The 21,284-nt window shown below is 27.7% G+C and overlaps 2 protein-coding genes across 2 annotated transcripts in view; one reads left to right on the forward strand and one right to left on the reverse strand.

The window, feature by feature from the left end:
• Window positions 1-21,284, reverse strand: part of LOC111685587 (pyroglutamyl-peptidase 1) — a 64,434-nt gene that overhangs the window by 21,559 nt on the left and 21,591 nt on the right. The gene's annotated exons all lie outside the window — the stretch shown is intronic.
• Window positions 9,016-20,666, forward strand: LOC111685586 (zinc finger protein sens). Its single transcript, XM_023447853.2, has 4 exons — window positions 9,016-9,531; window positions 10,701-11,770; window positions 17,062-17,212; window positions 20,203-20,666. Exons 1-4 carry the CDS (start codon window positions 9,360-9,362, stop codon window positions 20,454-20,456), a joined length of 1,647 nt encoding a protein of 548 aa, XP_023303621.2. The 5' UTR covers window positions 9,016-9,359; the 3' UTR covers window positions 20,457-20,666.

Here is a 21,284-nt window from a genome sequence, read left to right on the forward strand (position 1 = left end):
TTATTGATATCAATCATGCGTTTTGTCATACGTTGTCTTTTGTGTTGTAGCAACAAATGTTACCAAAAACTTGGTTGCTTTTTTTTTCCTTCCTTAATGTAGCAGAGACCACATGTGGTCAAAACTTAAAAACACTCACAACTCAACACCATGATTCTTTAATTCTGGCTTATGGTCGGAGGTTTTTGAAACGAAAAAAATAATACTAAATTTTTTTTATATTTGCAACTCAAAAAATATTTTTTTATCATTTTTTTTAAACCAAAAAAAAATGCATTTTTTTCCTACAAAAAGAAATTTTAATTGTGTGTGGTAAAACACGAGACAAAGAAAAATTGCTAAGAAAAGAAAAAAACCAACAAAAAAATTGTAAAAACAAAATATGTTGCCAATATAAAGTTGCGCACTTTCGTACACATGTTGTAGGTTTTTTATTTGTCTTCTGTTGATGTTGTACTCCTTGTAATAATGTTAAAGGTTGGCGGGTGGTGTTACGCAGATTCTCTGTGTGTGTGTCCATATATATTGCACTAAGTCTGAGCAGAAATTGTGCGCGGTGAGACTCCAAACAAGCAAGCAAGTCAGCAGCACTACGTTAGCACTACAATTACAAGAGCAGTAACTACTGTAAATAAGGCAGCCAGTAAAACAAGCAACAAACTTTGTAAAACAAAACTGGCATTTTATCTTTTCACTAAATTAAAAACAAATTGTCAAACAATTGGTCTGCTACTAAACAACAGTTTAAAAGCAGAGAGTTGCAAATGGGAGTCCAATTGCAGAATCTTTTAATTATACAATCGTAAATCTGCCAGTCTTTGAGTTTAGACTTTGAATTTTGGAGAGTTTAGAGTTTAGATCAACTCCTGAACTCTCTTAAGATCAAGGATTAAAATTTGAGTTATAGTTGCTTTTTAAAGAATCCTACCTTCGACATACAATAGAGTTCAGGTATTAAAATCTAGAGAGTCCACACGTTTATCTTTACAAACCAAGATATTTAGAGAGTCGAAACGCCGATCTTTGAGACTCTAGTTGTTGGTCTTTAGAGAGTCCAAAAATTAATTTAAAGGGAGTTCATTCGTTGGTTTTTTTCTTTTTTTGTTGAGCCCCATCTTTGATCTTTATTTAATCCATAAATGGCTATACAAAAGTGTGAAACTCAACAGAATCCAAACATGTATCTTTAGAGAGTCTTAAATAGTCCAAACATCGACCTTTGAAAGTCTAGTTGTTGATCTTTAGAAAGTCTAATCATTAATCCTTACATTGTGAAAACGTTTGATTAAAGTGAGTCCATTATTTGATTTTTTCAGAGTCCGGTTGCAGATCCTTACAGAGTTTAAGGATGTACGAGAAAGTTCAGGGATTATTCTTTAGAGAGAGAGAAATCATTGAAATTACAAAATACGAAATTTAAAAACTCAAACCATCTATCTTTGAAGATCGACACTATCTTGAGAGAATTTCAAATGCAATTAATTATTTATACAGCCCGACCGTTGATCATAAGAGAATCGAAGGGAGAGTTTTCAGAAATTAAATTTTAGAGAATTCAATCGTTGATCATTAGAGAGAGAGAGAGAGCAATCATCGACATTTATAGATTACAAACGATCTTTGAGAGCCTAGTCGTTGGTCTTCAGAGAGTCCAATCGTCACTATCTAGAGAGTTATTTCAAGTGCAATCAACCATTTTTAGAGGCCGATCGTTGATTATAAGGCAGAGTTGAGGAATTTAACTTGAAAGAGTCCAATCGTTGATCTTAAGAGAGATAAATCAGTGAAATTTGCAGATTACAAACGAAGATATTTAAAGATTTCAACAATCAATCTTTTGAGGTCCAAACGTATGTTTTTAGAGATTCCATTTCTTGAACATTTCGAACTGATATCAATGATCTCTTAAATCGGATCGTTGATCTATAGACTGCTAATAGTGAACATACAAGTGAGGTGTTAATCTCTAGAGAGTCCAATCGTCCAATCTTTAAAGAGAGCAATTGGTGAAAGTAGTCGTTGGTCCTCAGAGAGTTTAATCGTAACTCTCAAAAGAGTCCAAATGTTTGGATTTCCATTCGTTATTTTTTCAGTGTCCGATCAATGATTTTCAGAGTCCGATCACTAATCTTTAGAGAGACCAATGGGTAATATATAGATATATATCATAAATTGTTGAATAGTCCATTAATATATCTTATGGGATTTCAATTGTAGATCTTTATATAAATCTTTCCGAAGTCTAATTATCTCATATCTTTGGAGAAGTCAATAGTGAGCAACGAAAACCAATTCATCTTTAGAGACTTTACAAAAAAGTTTCAAAAGTTCTTTAATGAAGTTCCAAGTGAACTACAGCATATCTTTACCTAGTCCCTAATGGAACCATAAAATTTCCCATTTGAAACTCTCTGCCTACGGTTGCTTTCCTTACTATTTTATGATAACCTATTGAATTGTAGAATATGTATTTGCTTGTTTTCCTCTGCTCTCTATGTTGGCTTTTCTTTCTTTTTTATTAAAAGGTCCTTTGATGGTCGTCAATTGATAGCCAGATTTGTGCAATTATCATTTTAATAATTGCCAACAATCTTCACGATATATGAGACGCAGCGTGGCTTTTGCCAACTGCAACATAAACTCTAAACGTTAAAGCAGGCCAGTGGCTTGTAGATTTTTGTTTGCATACCACAACATAAACTTAAAAGAACTTTGTTTAAGAAATTGAATTCAATACAAAAGCTATATGCTTTCGAAAACATAGGCCTGGCTGTCTTATAGATACTTAAGCCAGCTTTGGTTTTTTTTCTGGCATCCTGCCTGCAGCGCTCATAACCAGTAGCTTAAATTGTAATAAATTTATTACTGATTTTGTCTGATTTCTTTTCACAACGTTTTAAACTTTTGGCTTTGTGTTGTCTACATTTAGACTATGTAGGTTTTCTTCTGTTTTTTTTTAATATTTAGTAGTATTTAACTAGATTTTTTGTTGTTATTGTCCAACTTTGTTTAATATAAATTTTTGTTGGCTTTATATAGCAAATAGTCATTTATTCATGTTGCCCCCCCTAGAAGCAATAAAATTTTCATAAAATTTGTTATGTTATTGCGATAAAAGCTGAATAGGAAAAAAATTGACACATATGATTGTACATACCGCTGTAATGTTTTAACAATATGACGGGATTTAAATCATAGTGATAGTGTTAATTAATTATAAAATAGAATTAACAAATTTTCTAAATTGCATGTGGAGTTGATGCGGAGTAATAGGATATGATTGAGTTGAAGCGGTTTTCAGAAATCGCATAAAAGTTAACTTTTCTCGAGAAAATAAAAGGATTGGAATATTTTTATATTTAAATTAATCAAACTTTATCTAAACTAGAACTGAACTAGAACTGAACTAGAACTGAACTAGAACTGAACTAGAACTGAACTAAAACTGAACTAGAACTGAACTAGAACTGAACTAGAACTGAACTAGAACTGAACTAGAACTGAACTAGAACTGAACTAGAACTGAACTAGAACTGAACTAGAACTGAACTAGAACTGAACTAGAACTGAACTAGAACTGAACTAGAACTGAACTAGAACTGAACTAGAACTGAACTAGAACTGAACTAGAACTGAACTAGAACTGAACTAGAACTGAACTAGAACTGAACTAGAACTGAACTAGAACTGAACTAGAACTGAACTAGAACTGAACTAGAACTGAACTAGAACTGAACTAGAACTGAACTAGAACTGAACTAGAACTGAACTAGAACTGAACTAGAACTGAACTAGAACTGAACTAGAACTGAACTAGAACTGAACTAGAACTGAACTAGAACTGAACTAGAACTGAACTAGAACTGAACTAGAACTGAACTAGAACTGAACTAGAACTGAACTAGAACTGAACTAGAACTGAACTAGAACTGAACTAGAACTGAACTAGAACTGAACTAGAACTGAACTAGAACTGAACTAGAACTGAACTAGAACTGAACTAGAACTGAACTAGAACTGAACTAGAACTGAACTAGAACTGAACTAGAACTGAACTAGAACTGAACTAGAACTGAACTAGAACTGAACTAGAACTAGAACTGAACTAGAACTGAACTAGAACTGAACTAGAACTGAACTAGAACTGAACTAGAACTGAACTAGAACTGAACTAGAACTGAACTAGAACTGAACTAGAACTGAACTAGAACTGAACTAGAACTGAACTAGAACTGAACTAGAACTGAACTAGAACTGAACTAGAACTGAACTAGAACTGAACTAGAACTGAACTAGAACTGAACTAGAACTGAACTAGAACTGAACTAGAACTGAACTAGAACTGAACTAGAACTGAACTAGAACTGAACTAGAACTGAACTAGAACTGAACTAGAACTGAACTAGAACTGAACTAGAACTGAACTAGAACTGAACTAGAACTGAACTAGAACTGAACTAGAACTGAACTAGAACTGAACTAGAACTGAACTAGAAATGAACTAGAACTGAACTAGAACTGAACTAGAACTGAACTAGAACTGAACTAGAACTGAACTAGAACTGAACTAGAACTGAACTAGAACTGAACTAGAACTGAACTAGAACTGAACTAGAACTGAACTAGAACTGAACTAGAACTGAACTAGAACTGAACTAGAACTGAACTAGAACTGAACTAGAACTGAACTAGAACTGAACTAGAACTGAACTAGAACTGAACTAGAACTGAACTAGAACTGAACTAGAACTGAACTAGAACTGAACTAGAACTGAACTAGAACTGAACTAGAACTGAACTAGAACTAGAACTGAACTAGAACTGAACTAGAACTGAACTAGAACTGAACTAGAACTGAACCAGAACTGAACTAGAACTGAACTAGAACTGATCTAGAACTGAAATTGAAGAAGAACTGAACTAAAAAGGAACAAGAACTTAAAATAAACTGGAACTTAACTAGAGCATTATCTCAGTTCTAATATATTTTAATTTTAAAATCCTTTTTAAACCCCGTATATCAACATTTCAAAATGATGACTCTAATAGTCGAAGAATAAAACTGATGGTACAACACCTGCCTTAAATGCAAGTATGTATATATGTAAAAGTACTTAATATTAAACCCTACAACATTTACAATTTACAACAATTGAGCCCTCATTTAAAAGAATTTATACTATAATTTATATTAGAGAAAGAGAGCAACAAACAGACATAAATTAGCCTTAAACTTCAGCCCTTAAGCCAAGTCCACAACAGCTAAAGACACAAAACTATGATGGTTACAAACAAATTGAAAGCAAGTTAACGTTTAATTTTCCTGAGAAAACTAAATACAATTGGCGGGCAACTAAAGAAATTACAGTGACACGCGTCGCATATCACCAGCGACAAACAACAGCATAAGAAAAAAAGCCCCTTTTGGTAGATAAAGCGCAGGCGCGCGCTAGTTTTTTTCCTCATCAAAACAGTATTATCGCTTTTTATACATTTGTTAAATAAGGGCACGTGAGTTTAAAAATGTTTTAGTATTTTACAATAGTTCTTCTTCACTTGCCGGCCCTAAGAAGAGCGTCAATTGTAAAAAAAACAGCAAATGTGAAATGTAAAACTATTATCTGTTGGCTTGGCTTGTGTTGTCAATTTAGAGTTGTTGTATTGTTGTTGTAAAACTATCATGCTTCAGCGATCTTGTAGGGGTGAAAAGAAGCATTTCTCTTTTTTTATTATTCACATAATTGTAACGGATTCACCGTATGCCAGACGTCAGTATTTAAATATTGTATTGAATTATTTTTTTGGCTCAGCTACCAAGTTAACAGGTAAAAAACTTAAGCAACAACTATTAGGATTGATTTGGTAGATATATTCGAAATTAAATAGTGGCGGGCATTTTGGGAACAACCCACTGCTGCTACTTTTAATTCTTGTTGAAATGGACACACATACACTGTCAAAGAGGCACTCTCTCTATGAACATCAAACATTTTTAAAAAGTTGCCATATTCACAAAATGAAAAACACATTTCATTTTAACTAAATTTTAGTTAAAATTCGGTGTAATTCTATATAAGTTATATGTCAGATTTAGATTAGTTCAATTTCTAGTTCTTTTTTTTTTTTTTTTTTGATTTCAGTTCTAGTTCGGTTTTAAATCAGTTCTAGTTCAGTTCTAGTTCGGTTTTAAATCAGTTCTAGTTCAGTTGTAGTTTAGTTCTAGTTTAGTTCTAGTTCAGTTCTAGTTCAGTTCTAGTTCAGTTCTAGTTCAGTTCTAGTTCAGTTCTAGTTCAGTTCTAGTTCAGTTCTAGTTCAGTTCTAGTTCAGTTCTAGTTCAGTTCTAGTTCAGTTCTAGTTCAGTTCTAGTTCAGTTCTAGTTCAGTTCTAGTTCAGTTCTAGTTCAGTTCTAGTTCAGTTTAAGTTCAGTTCTAGTTCAGTTCTACTTCAGTTCTAGTGCACTTCTTTAAAATACTAACAAATTTTGTAATCTGGCATCATTGTTAACATTTTACAATGAAAACTTTACTAGTATGAGTTTGTTTACATTTTATTAAAAGTTTTCCCCCTATTCACTGTTTATTTAACAACAACTACACTAATCAAATCAACATTTTCCATTTATTCTCTAAAAAATAACACACACCATTTGTGTAATACGATGAGTGTTAGTGGTGAATTTCATACAATCTCTTGCCACATTAAGTATACGTACCACTAGCTATCTATAACTACAACAAAATACCTTTACATAGCCGTTATAATTAATGCAGGTGTGTGTAGTATAAGTGTGTGTTTGCCTTTTTTGTTATTGTTATTTTGTTGCTGTTTTGTTTGTTTACTAAACTGCGATTGGTTGTTTGGTTTTATACAAAATAAAAAGGCGTTGACTTTGCTTTATTCAGAGTTGACAAAAACAACAAAACAACAGCAATGAGTAATGCATTAGTATTTGTTTGTTTATTTCTATAGGAATTTCATTAATATTTATTTTGTTGTTTTTTTATTATAGTTATTTAATGAGAAATATTTAGATGAATTATAATTTAATTATTAGCAATAATAATTAGTTTATAGTTAATAAAGCTTCTAAAAAAACAAGTGTTTTTGTGTTATTTTTCTAAAGTAGGGTAAATATTTTATTTGGTTTTATTAATGAGAATTATTTTTAGTTTAATTTTATTTGTTTCAGTTATTGTTGTTTTTTTTAAGTTGAAAAAGTCTTTAATTAGATGTGATATTACCCACAGTAATATTGATTTTATATAATTTTCAGATTATAGATAGTAATTTTAAAAATTATTTTTTGGGACAATATTTTAAGTAGCAAAAATATGTAAAATTCACAAAACCCACTAATATTTTTCTTGATCATAAATATTTTCTTCTTTACTAATTTTTGAAGATTTTTATTAAACTTTTGTTTAATTCTAGTTTTGTTTAAGCTCTACTTAACTTCCGTATAAATTACAGCTAAGTTCTGAATAAATTCTTCTTCGATTCTTGATAAATCCTGTTTAAGTTTTGAAGTTAAGAATCAATTTTAGTTCAGTTGTGAATCAATTAGAAATATTGCTCAAAGATTTTTCATAACAAATTTAATATCAGTTCTACTTCAGTTCTATTTCTGTTCTAGTTCTGTTCTAGTTCTGTTCTAGTTCTGTTCTAGTTCTGTTCTAGTTCTGTTCTAGTTCTGTTCTAGTTCTGTTCTAGTTCTGTTCTAGTTCTGTTCTAGTTCTGTTCTAGTTCTAGTTCTGTTCTAGTTCTGTTCTAGTTCTGTTCTAGTTGCGTTCCAGTTCTGTTCTAGTTCTTTTCTAGTTCTGTTCTTGTTCCGTTCTAGTCTGTTCTAGTCCTGTTTTAATTCTGTTCTAGTTCTGTTTATTAATTACAAATTTTTAGTTTAGTTCTAATTATGGTTTAGCTCATTTTTATTTGATGAAAACTGTTATTTTATTTAAGATTCTTAAAAATCTTAAAAAGTATGGAAAACACAGTAATTTAAACCTGATGAAGCCTTCAGCGTTATGAAAGTTATCTCTAGAGTGACTAGATTTTTGTGAGATATTCATTGAAGCTTCACAAACATAAAAGACTTTTATCGACATAAAGATTTACATACTTATTTATTTTTATTGTAGGAAAGAAAAAACTTTAAAAACTTAAGATTTTTTCCCCAAAAAAAACTGTTAAGATTAACAAACGGTTTCCTTTAACCTCAAAACGAAGAGAAAGAAACAAACGAACAACAGTTTTTTTACCCCTAAGGATTAAGAAAATATTTTTAAATGAATTACAAATACAAACTGTTCTTTTTTATACAAAAAGTGTCAGTTGGACTGACCAACGAAAAAAAGAAACACACAAAACGCCCGCCAAACGTTTACAAAACCAATTAGTAATAAGAGAACGCGTGCTAACAACAACTATAATAAAAAGGAAGAAAAAAGAAATCAACTAACTTTGATCAAGGAGAGTAAATTTGTTAACAGAGAGTAATTTGGTGGTCTAAAGATGAGCAAGGTAAATTATCGAGAGTTTGGAAAAGGATACTTGTGGAGGATTTCGAAAAAATTAAGGGTGATTTTTGATATACTCTTTTTTGCTGAAGATCTTTAAACCAACATATGGAGTGTTATGTATTACAGCAACAAAAAATCCCTACCAAAAACTAGATCGTTTTTTTTTTTTTTTACTTGTTTAACAAACAACAACAGTTTTTAAAAACCGTTTTGATTCGTTTCACCTTCGTTTTCTCTTTTAACTGAATTTACTCTCATTGTTTTGTGTTATTTTGCTAGAGTATTGGTAACATCATTGTTTTGTTAGTAGTTGTAGTTGATGGTGGTTGTTTATTTGTTGCTGTTTTACTGGCTTTGGTTGGTTTTTGGTTTAAGGCTACGATTTTGGCCATATTATTATAACACACTTACTTATGAGTTTAGCTAGCCGGGCTAACTACACCGTGCATCACACCAGAGTCTTTTCAGAACCTAAACAACATTGAAAGATTCAGTCAGGTGCCAAGCACCAAACCGAACGGACGTGTTCTCTTATTGTCAAAAAAAGATCAGAGTTACAAATTATTTTAAAAAAATTCCCATAATAAAGCGTTATTTTACGGGGTTATTTCATTAACAAACAAATTAAAAGAGGAATATTTAAAACAAATCTAGAAAAAATATTAAAAAAAAGAAAATTCTTAACAAATTTTCCTTAAGAAAAGAAAATTATTTAAAATCTTTTACATATTAAACAAGTGCCTAAATAAATGTGTGAATAAAGTGTTTTTATTAATAATTAAAAAAAGGATATTATTAAAAAAAATTTAAGAAAAATTGTCTTAAAAATTTGTTTCTAACAAAATGAATCATTTATCACCACCACCTTCACCTCAATCTAAACCTACACCTTTGAATAATTTCAACAATCCTGCTTTGGATATGAATTTGGCGAATTCCAAAAATTGGATACAAAGAGCATCGGCTTTTAATAACGTTATGGCTAATGCAGCCGCTCAAAAGTTAAATACTAGAGGTAAGTGTTGAAGCTTTAACAATTTAAGAGCTTAAAGCTTAAGAAAAACTTAAGCTTAAATTGCACAAATATTCAAAATTTGTTGAAAGAAGTTCATAAAGTTTATATATGGATAAAAAGCTAAATCTAAATTGTTGTCATTGTTAATGTGTGAAATATTAAGTGTAAAAGCTTTTAAAATCATCCACAATAACATTTGCAGTTTTGTCTAAACTAAAAGTTATAACTCAAAGCTCTTAAAGTCTTAAGTTATCATAAAAAAGGAGCTTGTTCAACATTTGTTATAAAAATGTTAAAATGATTACAGCACTATCGTTTTTATAAAAGAAAAACCATTGAAAAGCTTTCTTTTAAAAGCTTTTAAAAGAAATCTCTCAAAACCAAAGAATTACAAAACAATATTCAAGCTTTTTTAAAAATACTAAAAAGAAAATTTATTAAACTTAATATTTTATAATAAAAAAACCTCTGGAAAGCTGTCTATTAAAAGCTTTTACGTGGAAGCTATCAAAACATAAGAATTTCTTAACAATAAACTTAAGGTTTTATATTAAACAAAGCTTACATTAAAAACTCCCTTTTTTATTAAACTCTAAAAGCTTTAAGTTTTTCTTGACTTCCTTAGAAATACTTTACAAATATTAATAAAACTTTAAAAATACTGTCTGTTCCCAAATCAAAATAATCAAGACTTTAACGGTTTGTGAAATTTAAAACTTAAGCTTTACATTAGACTTTCATTTACAACATATTAAAGCTTTTATATATGTTAAGCTGCTAAGAGTTATAAGTTAAAAGTACATTGTTGAAAGGCTTAAAGCTCTTTCAAACTTTTAGTTTACAAAAATATTAAGTTTTCAGATTTTAAAAGCCTTTGTTTTTATACACTGAAAGCTCCTAAGAAACTTTAGAAGTTAACATATTAAAAAAAGGTTTAAAATAAAGCTTTAAAGCTTAATAACGTCTTATAAAAATGTCAATCTTCTTTTCGCAAAAAGCTTTTACAAATTTTGAAAAACAAAATTTTTAACTTATAAAGCACCACTTATGTCACCAGAAACTTTCAATAAAAGCTTTAAGCTTTTAAAAACTTCCATATTTTAACAATTCTTAATTTCTCTAAAATGTTTATTCCTCAACAAATATATTTCTTAAATTCTCCTTTATAGATTTACCACCCTTCCTCTACAATCCCCTGCTGTACTCCAGTGCCCTACTATGGCCACAATTTTTACTCTCGTCAGCCTCCGCCTTAGGATCACCACACACTCCCATAACACCCAAATCTCCTTTAACCATTGCCAATAATAGAGATTATGCCTTAACGCCCGAAAAAGAGGATGTATCAGCATCCTCACAAGATGAGTGTCCTAATGAAGATATGCCTCTAAATCTATCCATAAAACGTTCACCACAAAATGAAGAAAACTCTTTGGAATCAGGCACTCCTTCACCCATAAGAGCGGTAAATCTTAAATCCTCACCACGTACACCAGAAGCTGAAGGAGCCGACGAAGAGGAGGAAGATTATGAGCCTGCTGCCAAAAGAAGATCACAGGGTTCTCATATCTGGTCACCAGCCAGTATGTGTGAGAAATCGTTAAGATATCAACAGCAAACGGAAGAGGAGGGTGATATGGATCCCATAGTGCGTAAATTTAAATATGAAAGAAGAAATTCCTATTCCCGGCAACAGCAACACAACCATCAACACCATCATCAACAACTACAAGATGCTAATTTACTAACACCCTTATCCTCTATATCAGGTCCTGCCACCTTTCCACGCACTTCCTCTAAATCTAATCCAGAAATCGAATTGGCACAACAACAAATCTATGCTCATCGTAATGCTTTTATGGCCGGTTTAGCGGGTAATAATTTGGAATTGTTTACTCAACATTTAAAGGCTCAAACACAAAGGGAATTGGAATTGTTGAGACAACAAAGAGTGGATCTTTATATACAACAATCGAATAGTGATAATGATAGTAATGGTGGTGATTTATCTTTAAGTGAAGATTTTCAAGATTCAAAATATCATCATCATCAACAGCAACAACAACAACATTTTATTTCCCACCAACAGCAGCAGCAACAACATCCCGATTCTACTGCCTTGATTGGCAGTCTAACAGATGTGCGCATGTCTTCGAGTTCGTATCAGGATAGTGATGGTGGTGGCAGTGGTGGTGCTATTTCACATAATGGTGAAAAAAGAACGGCTAGAAATTTTCAGGTAAGTTTTGGGAAAACGTTTACCAAAACAGTAGTTAAAAATTTGAGTTTTAAGTTTTGCGCCACTATAGCGCCCACTGTAAGCAAGTTAGTAACTTTGACCCACTGTAATGTCTACTGTCGACAAGCAAGTTAGTAACTTTGACCCACTGTAATGTCTACTGTCGACAAGCTTTATAACTATTTAAAATATATTTTAAAAGCTTAACACTTCTTCTATTGAAATACCAAATATGGTTTCGAAATATTATAAAACTAAGAAAATATCTTACATTAAAGAAAGAACTTCATAGGAAGTAAAAAAAGAAGTAGAAATATCAAAGTAATAGTAATCAGAAAACAACTAAGGCAATCGTTTAAACAATAATTTAGGAAATTAAACTTACTTTTGATATGGTAAAAATGTTTTTTTAATCAATTATATGCAAGAAAAGATAAAAAATATTATTTTGAGGTTTACAACTTTGACCCACTGTGGCGTTTACTGTCGACAAGTTTAATGACCATTAAAATATTTTTTAAAAGCTTAACACTTCTTCTATTGATATACCAAATATGGTTTCGAAATATTTAAAAACTAAGGAAATATCTTACATTAAAGAAAGAACTTCCTAGGAAGTGAAAATAGAAGTAGAAATCTCAAAGTAGTAGTTATTAAAAAACAATTAAGGCAATCGCTTAAACAATAATTTAGGGAATTTAATTTATTTGCAAATAGATTTAAATAGATTGCACAAAGAAGTAAACGAAAATTTTGTATACAAAATTTTCATTATTTTTAAAAAATTTTCTTGTAATTTTTCAGAGTTAAAAAAGTTGTAGTTTTACTTTTAGTTTTATAACTGTTTACTTTAGCCATATTCATATGCTCAATTTTCAACAGACCACCCATTTTTGATCCTTTTTAATTTTTCAAAAAAGGAAAAAAACCTACAACAGATGCACTGATCAAAACGAAAGTAATGCTGTTACATTTATGAGAAAAAAAATAACTACAGATTTTTTTAATTTGATAATTTCCAAAAAAATACAAAAAAATAATAATCATTAAAACCTACCGATAAGCCATTTAAGCCATCTGTTTATTCCTAAGAAGTCACACGCACAAAATTGTGATCGTAAAAAAAACACGATCAAACGTAAGAAAAAACGAAAACGATCTTGGCTGGCAGGCTGCCAACAGTTTTTAAAGAAGAAACCTTTCAAGCATATCAAGTTGCATACCTACTTGCTGTCTTTGCCTTTAGCCAGGCTAAAAGTATATAAATGCAGTTAAAAAAAAAGAGTAAAGACCATGTGCCACATATTCTTCAAAGTATTTTAACAATTAAAGTTTAAAGAATGTGTGAAAATTTTGAAAAATGATATAGGATTAATAAAAAGTAATGATTATTTAGAAAATTTTAGGATTTTTTTTTACAAAAAATTAAAGAAAAATTTTGAATACTTTCAAAATTTTTTAAAAATTTACAAACATTTTAAATTGAAAAATTGTTAAGGAAAATGAAAGTAGATGTGTTTAAGTCTAAATTATTAAAAGAATTTTAAAATCTTAAATAGATTATTCATTTTTAAGAACTTTTGATTTTGATTTTATGTATTTTGCTTGAATTTTTTTTAAATCTTTATTAAATAAAGAGTTTAAAAGATTTTTAAACAAAACTAACAAATAATGAAAGTAGTTTCTGTATAATTTTAATAAACTTAAAGATTTTTAAAATCCCAGTTCTAAATTTCATTTCACAAAGTTTTGAAGACGAAATGTTTCATAAAAAAATCCTTTGGAATAACAAATCCTCTTTATTTAAAAATCTATATTAATTAATTTGATTAACTAATTGCATGTTATGAGATTTCAATTTTATAGAAACCTGAAAAAAAAGAAATTGAATTTTCCAAAAAGACAATAAAATTTATATGACACTTTTATCTATATAAAATTATAAACAATGACAAAAGACACAAACATGACACAAATATGTACAATATATATCCTAGGAAAGCAAGGAAATGAGGGGGGGGGGGGTTATAAATTTTGTTATTTATTTAGTACAACAGCAATTAAATTATGTTATAAAATCGTAAATAATAGCAAAACAATTAACACAACTTGGTCAAGCACGCATTTTCCAACGAATGCCCAACTGTAAGTCTTTCAAACACTTTTCTGTACATTTTTTTCGATTTGAAAAAAGGGGTTCTTTTAATAATTTCCATATTTAGTTTTTCAATTAATTGAATTGTTTTCAGTTGAGAGAGGAAGGGGTAGTAAGGTAGAGGTTATTATAAACCTCTTCTATTTGTTGGTCAAATCTATGACAAACACGATATTAAGCAATTAAAATCTATAATGATAATTAAAGGATTTCAATCAATTTACTTGAAAGTATACAAATATTTATAAAAGTTTTCTTAGGTAAACATTTGATTTAATTACGAAAAAAATTTATAAAAAACAAATAATTGATGAGAACTATTAATAAATTGTTTGCCACAGAAAAGGGGGGGTTAAATAGTTTAGGATAATTGTTACAATCTGAAGGTTAGTATTTAAATGAAATGCAAATAGTAATTTAATTTAGCTTCATTTGATAATTATTATATTAATAACTAATTTTGATATTTAATTTAGGTGCTGCTAAATTAATGAAAGCTTTTAAAAGCTTAAATTCTAGGCAGTTAAGCTTAAACATTTCATAAGCAGTTACTGAATAATAAATCTATAATAATTTAACAACAACTCACAAACGATTTTGAAAACAATATTTGCAAAAAAGTAGCTGAGGATCTAAGCTTTTAGAATAATCAAGCTTTAAGCTTTTCTTAACTCTAACACTAAAAGCTTTTAACTGTCAAAGTTGTTGTGTATTAAGTGTGATATAAAGCAGTATTAATTTCTGCTATATATCTCTGTTTATATGAACTGATTTAAACAACAAATGTTTGCCTCTGGTCTTAAGCTTTTTGAAAATTAAAGCTTTATCATGTCTTACAATATAAGCTTTCGACTCTCAAAGTTGACCAACTCTGCAGTAAGGGAAAATCTGATAGTTTTCTATAAATCTCTTATTATTTCCTAAAAAAATTTCAACGATTTCTACATAATATATCGCAAAATTTTAGTTGAGGACCTTAGCTTTAAGAAAACAAAAGCTTCAAGCTTTTCCATGGCATACAATAAAAGCTTTAGACTCTCAATTATGACCTCTTCTTAAGGGTACAAACAAAGAGTAGTCATTTTGGTTGTTGTGCAAACATATTGATATTATATCTTTTAAAATACTGAACCGATTTAAATATAATATATAACAAAATCATAGCTGAGGACTTAAGCTTTAAGAAAAATAAAGCTTAAAGCTTTTCTTTGTTCTGCAATGTAAGCTTTAATGCTCAAAGTTAAACTGCTACAATAAAGTAATATTCGTTTGCTTTATCTTGCTGTTGTTATTAATATATTTTCTAGAAAACTGAACCCATTTTGTTACAAGAAATTGAGCAACTCATAGATAAAGATATAATCTTTTAAAATAATGAACTTTCAAACAGCTCTTTTTTTAAATAAAAGATACACTACAGGCGATTGTAATTACAAAAACAGTTTAATTAAAAAAAACATTTTTAGATATTTATATAGCTTATTAAAAACTGAACCGATTTTAATTTAAGCTATAAGAAAATCATAGATAAGTATTTAAGCTTTTGAAATAATATAGTTTTATTCAATTTAAATTAATTAAAAGAGAACAACAGGCGGTTTAAACTCGATAACCTCAAATGTAAAACAATGTTAAACATTTTTTAAAAATTTATAGTTTTCTAGATATATATTAGAAATTTCTGAGCCGATTTTAATGCAATTCATAAAAAAGTCATAGATATGGACTTAATCATTAGGAATAATAAACTTTTATGTAATTTAAAGTAATTAAAGAAAAGCTGCGGAAGGTTAAACTAAATAAAGTATTTTGGTTAAATATTTATATTTTTCTATATATATTTGAAATCTCTGAACAGATTTCATTACAGTACATGATAAACTCTTTGAAAAGAATAAAAGCTTTTAGAATAATAAACTTTTTATTTAATTTAAAGGAAATTTAGGTGTTTAATAGGTCATGAAAGTTAAGATGAGGTATCTTTAATTTAATAAATCATCACTTTGTTGATTTATAATTTTCTATATACATATCTTAGAAATCTCTGAACCGATAACCATACAATGTAAGAAAAAATTAAAGACAATGACATTAACTTTGAAAAAAATAAACTTCTAACAAAATCTGTTAAGTTTGAGAAGAGTTTCTAGCTGACAAAGTTTAACAACTCAAGAGTAAATAATCTAAGAAAAAAATTAGAAAAAATCTGAATCCCAAGTCCATAAAAAAACTAAACTTATTAAAACTAAAATGGTTCACAAAATTTATGCAAATTTCATTTCCGTTTTAAATTTTAAATTCAACATCATCATCATCTTTTTCTAAATGCATTATAAACAGCAGCTTTAACTTGCATTTTAACAAATTAGAAGAGAAAAAGAAACAAAAACAAAATCCATATAACAGACAACAAAACACTTGTGTCATTATTGATTTTGAAAATAAATAATAGAAAAATATTGAAAAATTATTTATGATTAACACGTACAAATATTAAACAAAAGCAACACTAACTAATAGTGACACATTTAGAAATTTGAAATGTAACAAAACATCAACAGTAAACCCTGGTAAGCAAACTGTGTAAATATGTTTTTTTTTTGTAAAATAAAGAAAGAGAGAGAAAAGTAGATAAAATAAAAATAAATAGAAAAAAATGCATAAAGATTTTTTTAAAAAAAAAAACACACATATTGATGTCATTAAGGAGTTATTTACTTTTTAAATAAAAAGTAATTTTTAAAAAATATTTAACAACATTTATTTAATTTCAAAAAAAAGCAAACAAATTAGTTCAGCTGAAATGCCAGAAGAAGAAGAAGAAGAAAAAACGTATTTTTAAATAAAACACAACTCTAGATCCTCTTCTATATAAGATTTTATATTTATTTAGCTGTTTTACCAAACAATTATTTGGATTTTTTTATTCTTAAGACAACAAGAATTAAATAAATATAAAATTTCGAAAAAATATTTTAAATAAAACTTTTTTTCTTTAAAAAGACTTTGATTAGTTTTGATTGTATAGATTTTATAGATCGCTTAACAAACTGTTTAAATATGGGGAATTTTCGTCATTAGTTTTATTTTTAAAATTAAAAAATAATAATTTTTCCTTTATTTATTTCTATTTTAGTGCAAACAATGTGGTAAATCTTTTAAACGTTCATCTACCCTATCAACACATTTACTGATACACAGCGATACCCGGCCCTATCCCTGTCAATATTGTGGCAAACGTTTTCATCAGAAATCGGATATGAAAAAACATACCTATATACATACCGGTAAGTTATTTAAAACAAAAATTTTTCTTTAATTTCTTTATTTTTTATTAAATTTTAATTCTGGGATTTGCTAATTTTCATTGAAAACAATAAATTTTTACTTTTTAAAAAGTTTTCTTTAGTTTTTAAAAGTTTTTACAAATTCCCATTTACTTTTCGAAAATTCCCTCATTATAAAATTTACTCCGAAAATAGTTAAAAATGTTACAGCTTTGGAAAACAGAATGAAGTAATAATTTAATAACATATTTTAAACCATTTCTACAAATTCCTAATATTTATATAAAAATTCCCTTAATTTCAAAAATTGGGATTTGTTTAAACTAACTGGGAATTGTTAATTTTCAATGGCAATAATAGATTTTTGCTTTCCGATAATATTTCTATAGTTTTAAGTAAATTTAACGAATTCCCATTTAGTTTTCAAAAATTCCCTCTTAACAAAATTTATGCAAAAATTTCCATCAAATCAATCATCAATCAAATTTATGCTAAAATTTACTAAAAATGTCTCAGCTTTAAATTTTTCAATAATTTTTGAAAATTCCTAATTTTTATTTAAAAATTCCCTTAATTTCAAAAACTGGGATTTGTTTAAACCCCCTGGGAATTGTTAATATTCAAGGGCAATGATATATTTTAACATTCTGTTAATATTTTTAAAGTTTTTGGCAAATTTCACAAATTCCCATTTAGCTTTCCAAAATTCCCTCTTAACAAAATTTATTTAAAAAATGCACTAAAAATGTCTCAATTTTAAAGAAATAAATAACAGAATCCAGTTTTACATTAATTTTTGAAAAATCTTAATTTTAATTTCAAAATTCCTCATTTTTATTTAAAAATTCCCTTAATTTCAAAATCTGGGATTTGTTTTAACTCTCTGGGAATTGTTTATTTATGTTGGAAATAGTTAATTTTAACTTTTTAATAAGTTCCCCGGTGTTTTTGTTGGATTTTATAAATTCCCATTTACTTTGGAAAAAATCTCCTTTTTCCATTTTTTTGTTGTTAATTTTTGTTGGAAATATTTGATTTTAGATTTTTCTTGTTATTTTAAAGGGTTTTAATGCTTTCTTATTTACTTTTTAATCATTCTACCCTTTTCCTCAATCTGGTAACCATTATTAAATGTTAACTTTATTAATCCCTTGCCTTTTATTTTTCCCTTTTTTTTCATCATTAAATTAACACTTGTCATACTCTAACACTTTATTGCACATACAAACACACATGCCACCCATCTTGAATAGTTTCAGTCTTGTTGTTGTTGTTGCTTTTCTATAGAAAATGCATGCCTGACAAGTAAAGCATACAAGCCAAAAACAAAAAACTTAACACGTCACGTGACTTTAACACATTGTTTTTTTGTAGTATGTCCCCCCTCTTCTTTTTTTATAATTTTAAGTTTAAATCACTTGTCGTGCTTTTTCCAACAGGAATTGTAATATTTATTGTATTTTATAAACGATTAAGTGCATAACCATCATATCTGATTTAATTTAACTAATAGATTGGAATAAATAATTAAGTAATTTGTTATGAAAAAGTAAATGGGGGAAATGTTTGGAAAAAAAGTCATATTTACTTTTGACAGGGAGATTTGATTTTATAGTTTTAAACAGAAAAACTACAAAGTAATAAAGAAAATTAAGTAGATATTTGTCAATAGATAAAATAGTTTAAATAATAAACAAAGTAAGTATTTTGTAAAAAGGAGTTAATTAAAATCACTAGAAGTTTAAATAAAAAACTAAATTTAATACAAGTTTAGGAAAATTTCTAAATTTCTTAATTTTCATTCACTGGGATTTGTGAATTTTTATAGCAAGTAATCGTTATCTGCTTTTAAATTAATTTCCTTTGATTTTTGATTAATTTTAAAAATTCCCAAAAATATTTAAAAAATTCCTTCAAAACAAAATTTCAACAACATCACTTAATGAGACAATGTATTTTGAGAAAACTAAAAAAATAACATTATTACAAAAAATAACATTATGTTAAACAAGTTTTACAAAAATCTCCAGTTTTTTATTAAAATTTTCCCATTTTTATTAACTGGAATTTGTTTTTTATTAAACTTCCCTTTTTTATTAACCAGGATTGGTTTTATATTCTTGGGATTTGTTAATTTTTGTGGTAAATAATAATTTTTAAACTTTTGAAAAGTTTGTTATGGTTTATAGCTGATTTTGAGAATTCCCAAAAATTTTTGAAAAATCTCCTCAAAGCAAAATTTTTAACAAAAAGTGTTTTTAATGAATTTATTGGGGAAATTAGATAAAATTAACATTATTACAAACACTTTTTATAAAATTCGCCAGTTTTTTATTCAAATTTCCCCATTTTTATTAAATGGGATTTGTTTTAAATAAAATTTCCCTTTTTTTATAATCCGGGATTTGGTTTAACTTCCTGGGATTTGTTTATTTTTATGGGAAACAACTATTTACTAACTTTTAATGAGTTTGCTATTGTTTTTTGTTTAATTTTTGGAATTCCCAAAAACTTTTGAAAAATCCCCAAAAAAAACCAAAATTTGCCAAAAAATAAATTTAAACCAATTCATTTTGGAAATACGATAAAATAAACATTATTTAAAACAATTTTTATAAAAATCTCCAGTTTTTTATTTAAATTTCCCCATTTTTTTTAAATGGGATTTGTTTTTAATTAGATTTCCCTTTTTTGATAAACGAAAATTGTTTTAACTTCCTGGAATTTGTTAATTTTTATAGGAAATAATTATTTACTAACTTTTAATAAGTTTGCTAATGTTTTTTCTTTTAGATTTTTCGAATTCCCAAAAACTTTTGAAAAAAATTCCCTCATAATAGAATTTTCTTGAAAAAATTATTACTTTAAAAAATTTTTTCGGAAAGTTATAGCAAAACTAATTAAATTTAACAAACATTTAAAATTTTTTATAAATATTTTTTTTTAATTTAAACAAAATTCTAATTTTCCCCTTTTTTCTCTATTTTCAGGTGAAAAACCCCATAAATGTACCGTATGCCTTAAAGCTTTCAGTCAGAGTTCAAATTTGATTACCCATATGCGTAAGCATACTGGTTATAAACCCTTCGGTTGTGGTCTCTGTGATCAGGCATTCCAACGTAAAGTTGATTTAAGAAGACATCGTGAAAGTCGTCATGAGGAGCATGCTCTGTCGACTAGTGTTGGTAATAATAATAATACCAATAATCCCTTAGTAAAAATGGAAGTCAGCAGTAGTTGTTGAAATCCTTTAAAGAAAAAAATCTCCAAAATCTCTTGTAAATTTTATATAAAATCCAAAATTTTTTTTGGATTTTTTAAAAAAGAAAAAAAAATTGTTGAAAAAAAGCTAAGTCTTAATTAAAGCCAAAGTTTTTGAACCCATTTCTTTAAACTATAAACAAGGCTTTTTAATATTAAACTAAATTTATAATAAAACACATAAACAAACAAACTAGTAATCCAAAATATATATAACAATTTATATTAAATTTTTATATAATTTTAACAAAATATAAAAATTTTTAAATTTATCTATAAGTTACAATTAAGTTAAAGCAAAACAAACAAACTCCCCAAAAACCCCTTTTAATTTTTATTATAAATTTAAGTTTTAGTTTTTAAAATTGTGTATAGACTTTATTTTTTATAGAAATTATGAAAAAAAACAAACAAACCCTGGAAGACTTTAGTTTTTTAATATTAATTTTTAAGTTTCTTATATTTTTTTAAAAATTTAGTAAAATTTTTTAAATTCTTAATTTTTTGGCCTTTTATTCTTTTTTAACTTAAGGAAGACATTGATTTAAAACAAAAAAAACTTTTGTTAAAAACCATTTCAATTGCAGCTAAATGTACCAAAGAATATTTATTGTATTTTCCTCATTTATATCTATTTTATTAAATCCCTCTTTATTTAATTGGTATGTCTACTGTTTAAACAAACAAAAATATTTAAAAATTTTTATTCATTTTATTCTATTTTTCTTAATTTAATTTAGTTTTTTTTTATTTAATTCAATAATAATAAATTTTTATTTAAATTTATTTATATTTAAAACAAAATAAAAAT

This window comes from Lucilia cuprina, chromosome 5 (assembly GCF_022045245.1).
Source record: "Lucilia cuprina isolate Lc7/37 chromosome 5, ASM2204524v1, whole genome shotgun sequence".
Taxonomy (NCBI): domain Eukaryota; kingdom Metazoa; phylum Arthropoda; class Insecta; order Diptera; family Calliphoridae; genus Lucilia; species Lucilia cuprina.

Bases quoted from the DNA above. Each gene is read 5' to 3' on its own strand.
- LOC111685586 (XM_023447853.2), top strand. From the start codon at position 9,360: ATGAATCATTTATCACCACCACCTTCACCTCAATCTAAACCTACACCT. The intron at 9,532-10,700 runs GTAAGTGTTGAA...TCTCCTTTATAG, and splicing joins TCAAAAGTTAAATACTAGAG to ATTTACCACCCTTCCTCTAC. The intron at 11,771-17,061 runs GTAAGTTTTGGG...TTTCTATTTTAG, and splicing joins GAACGGCTAGAAATTTTCAG to TGCAAACAATGTGGTAAATC.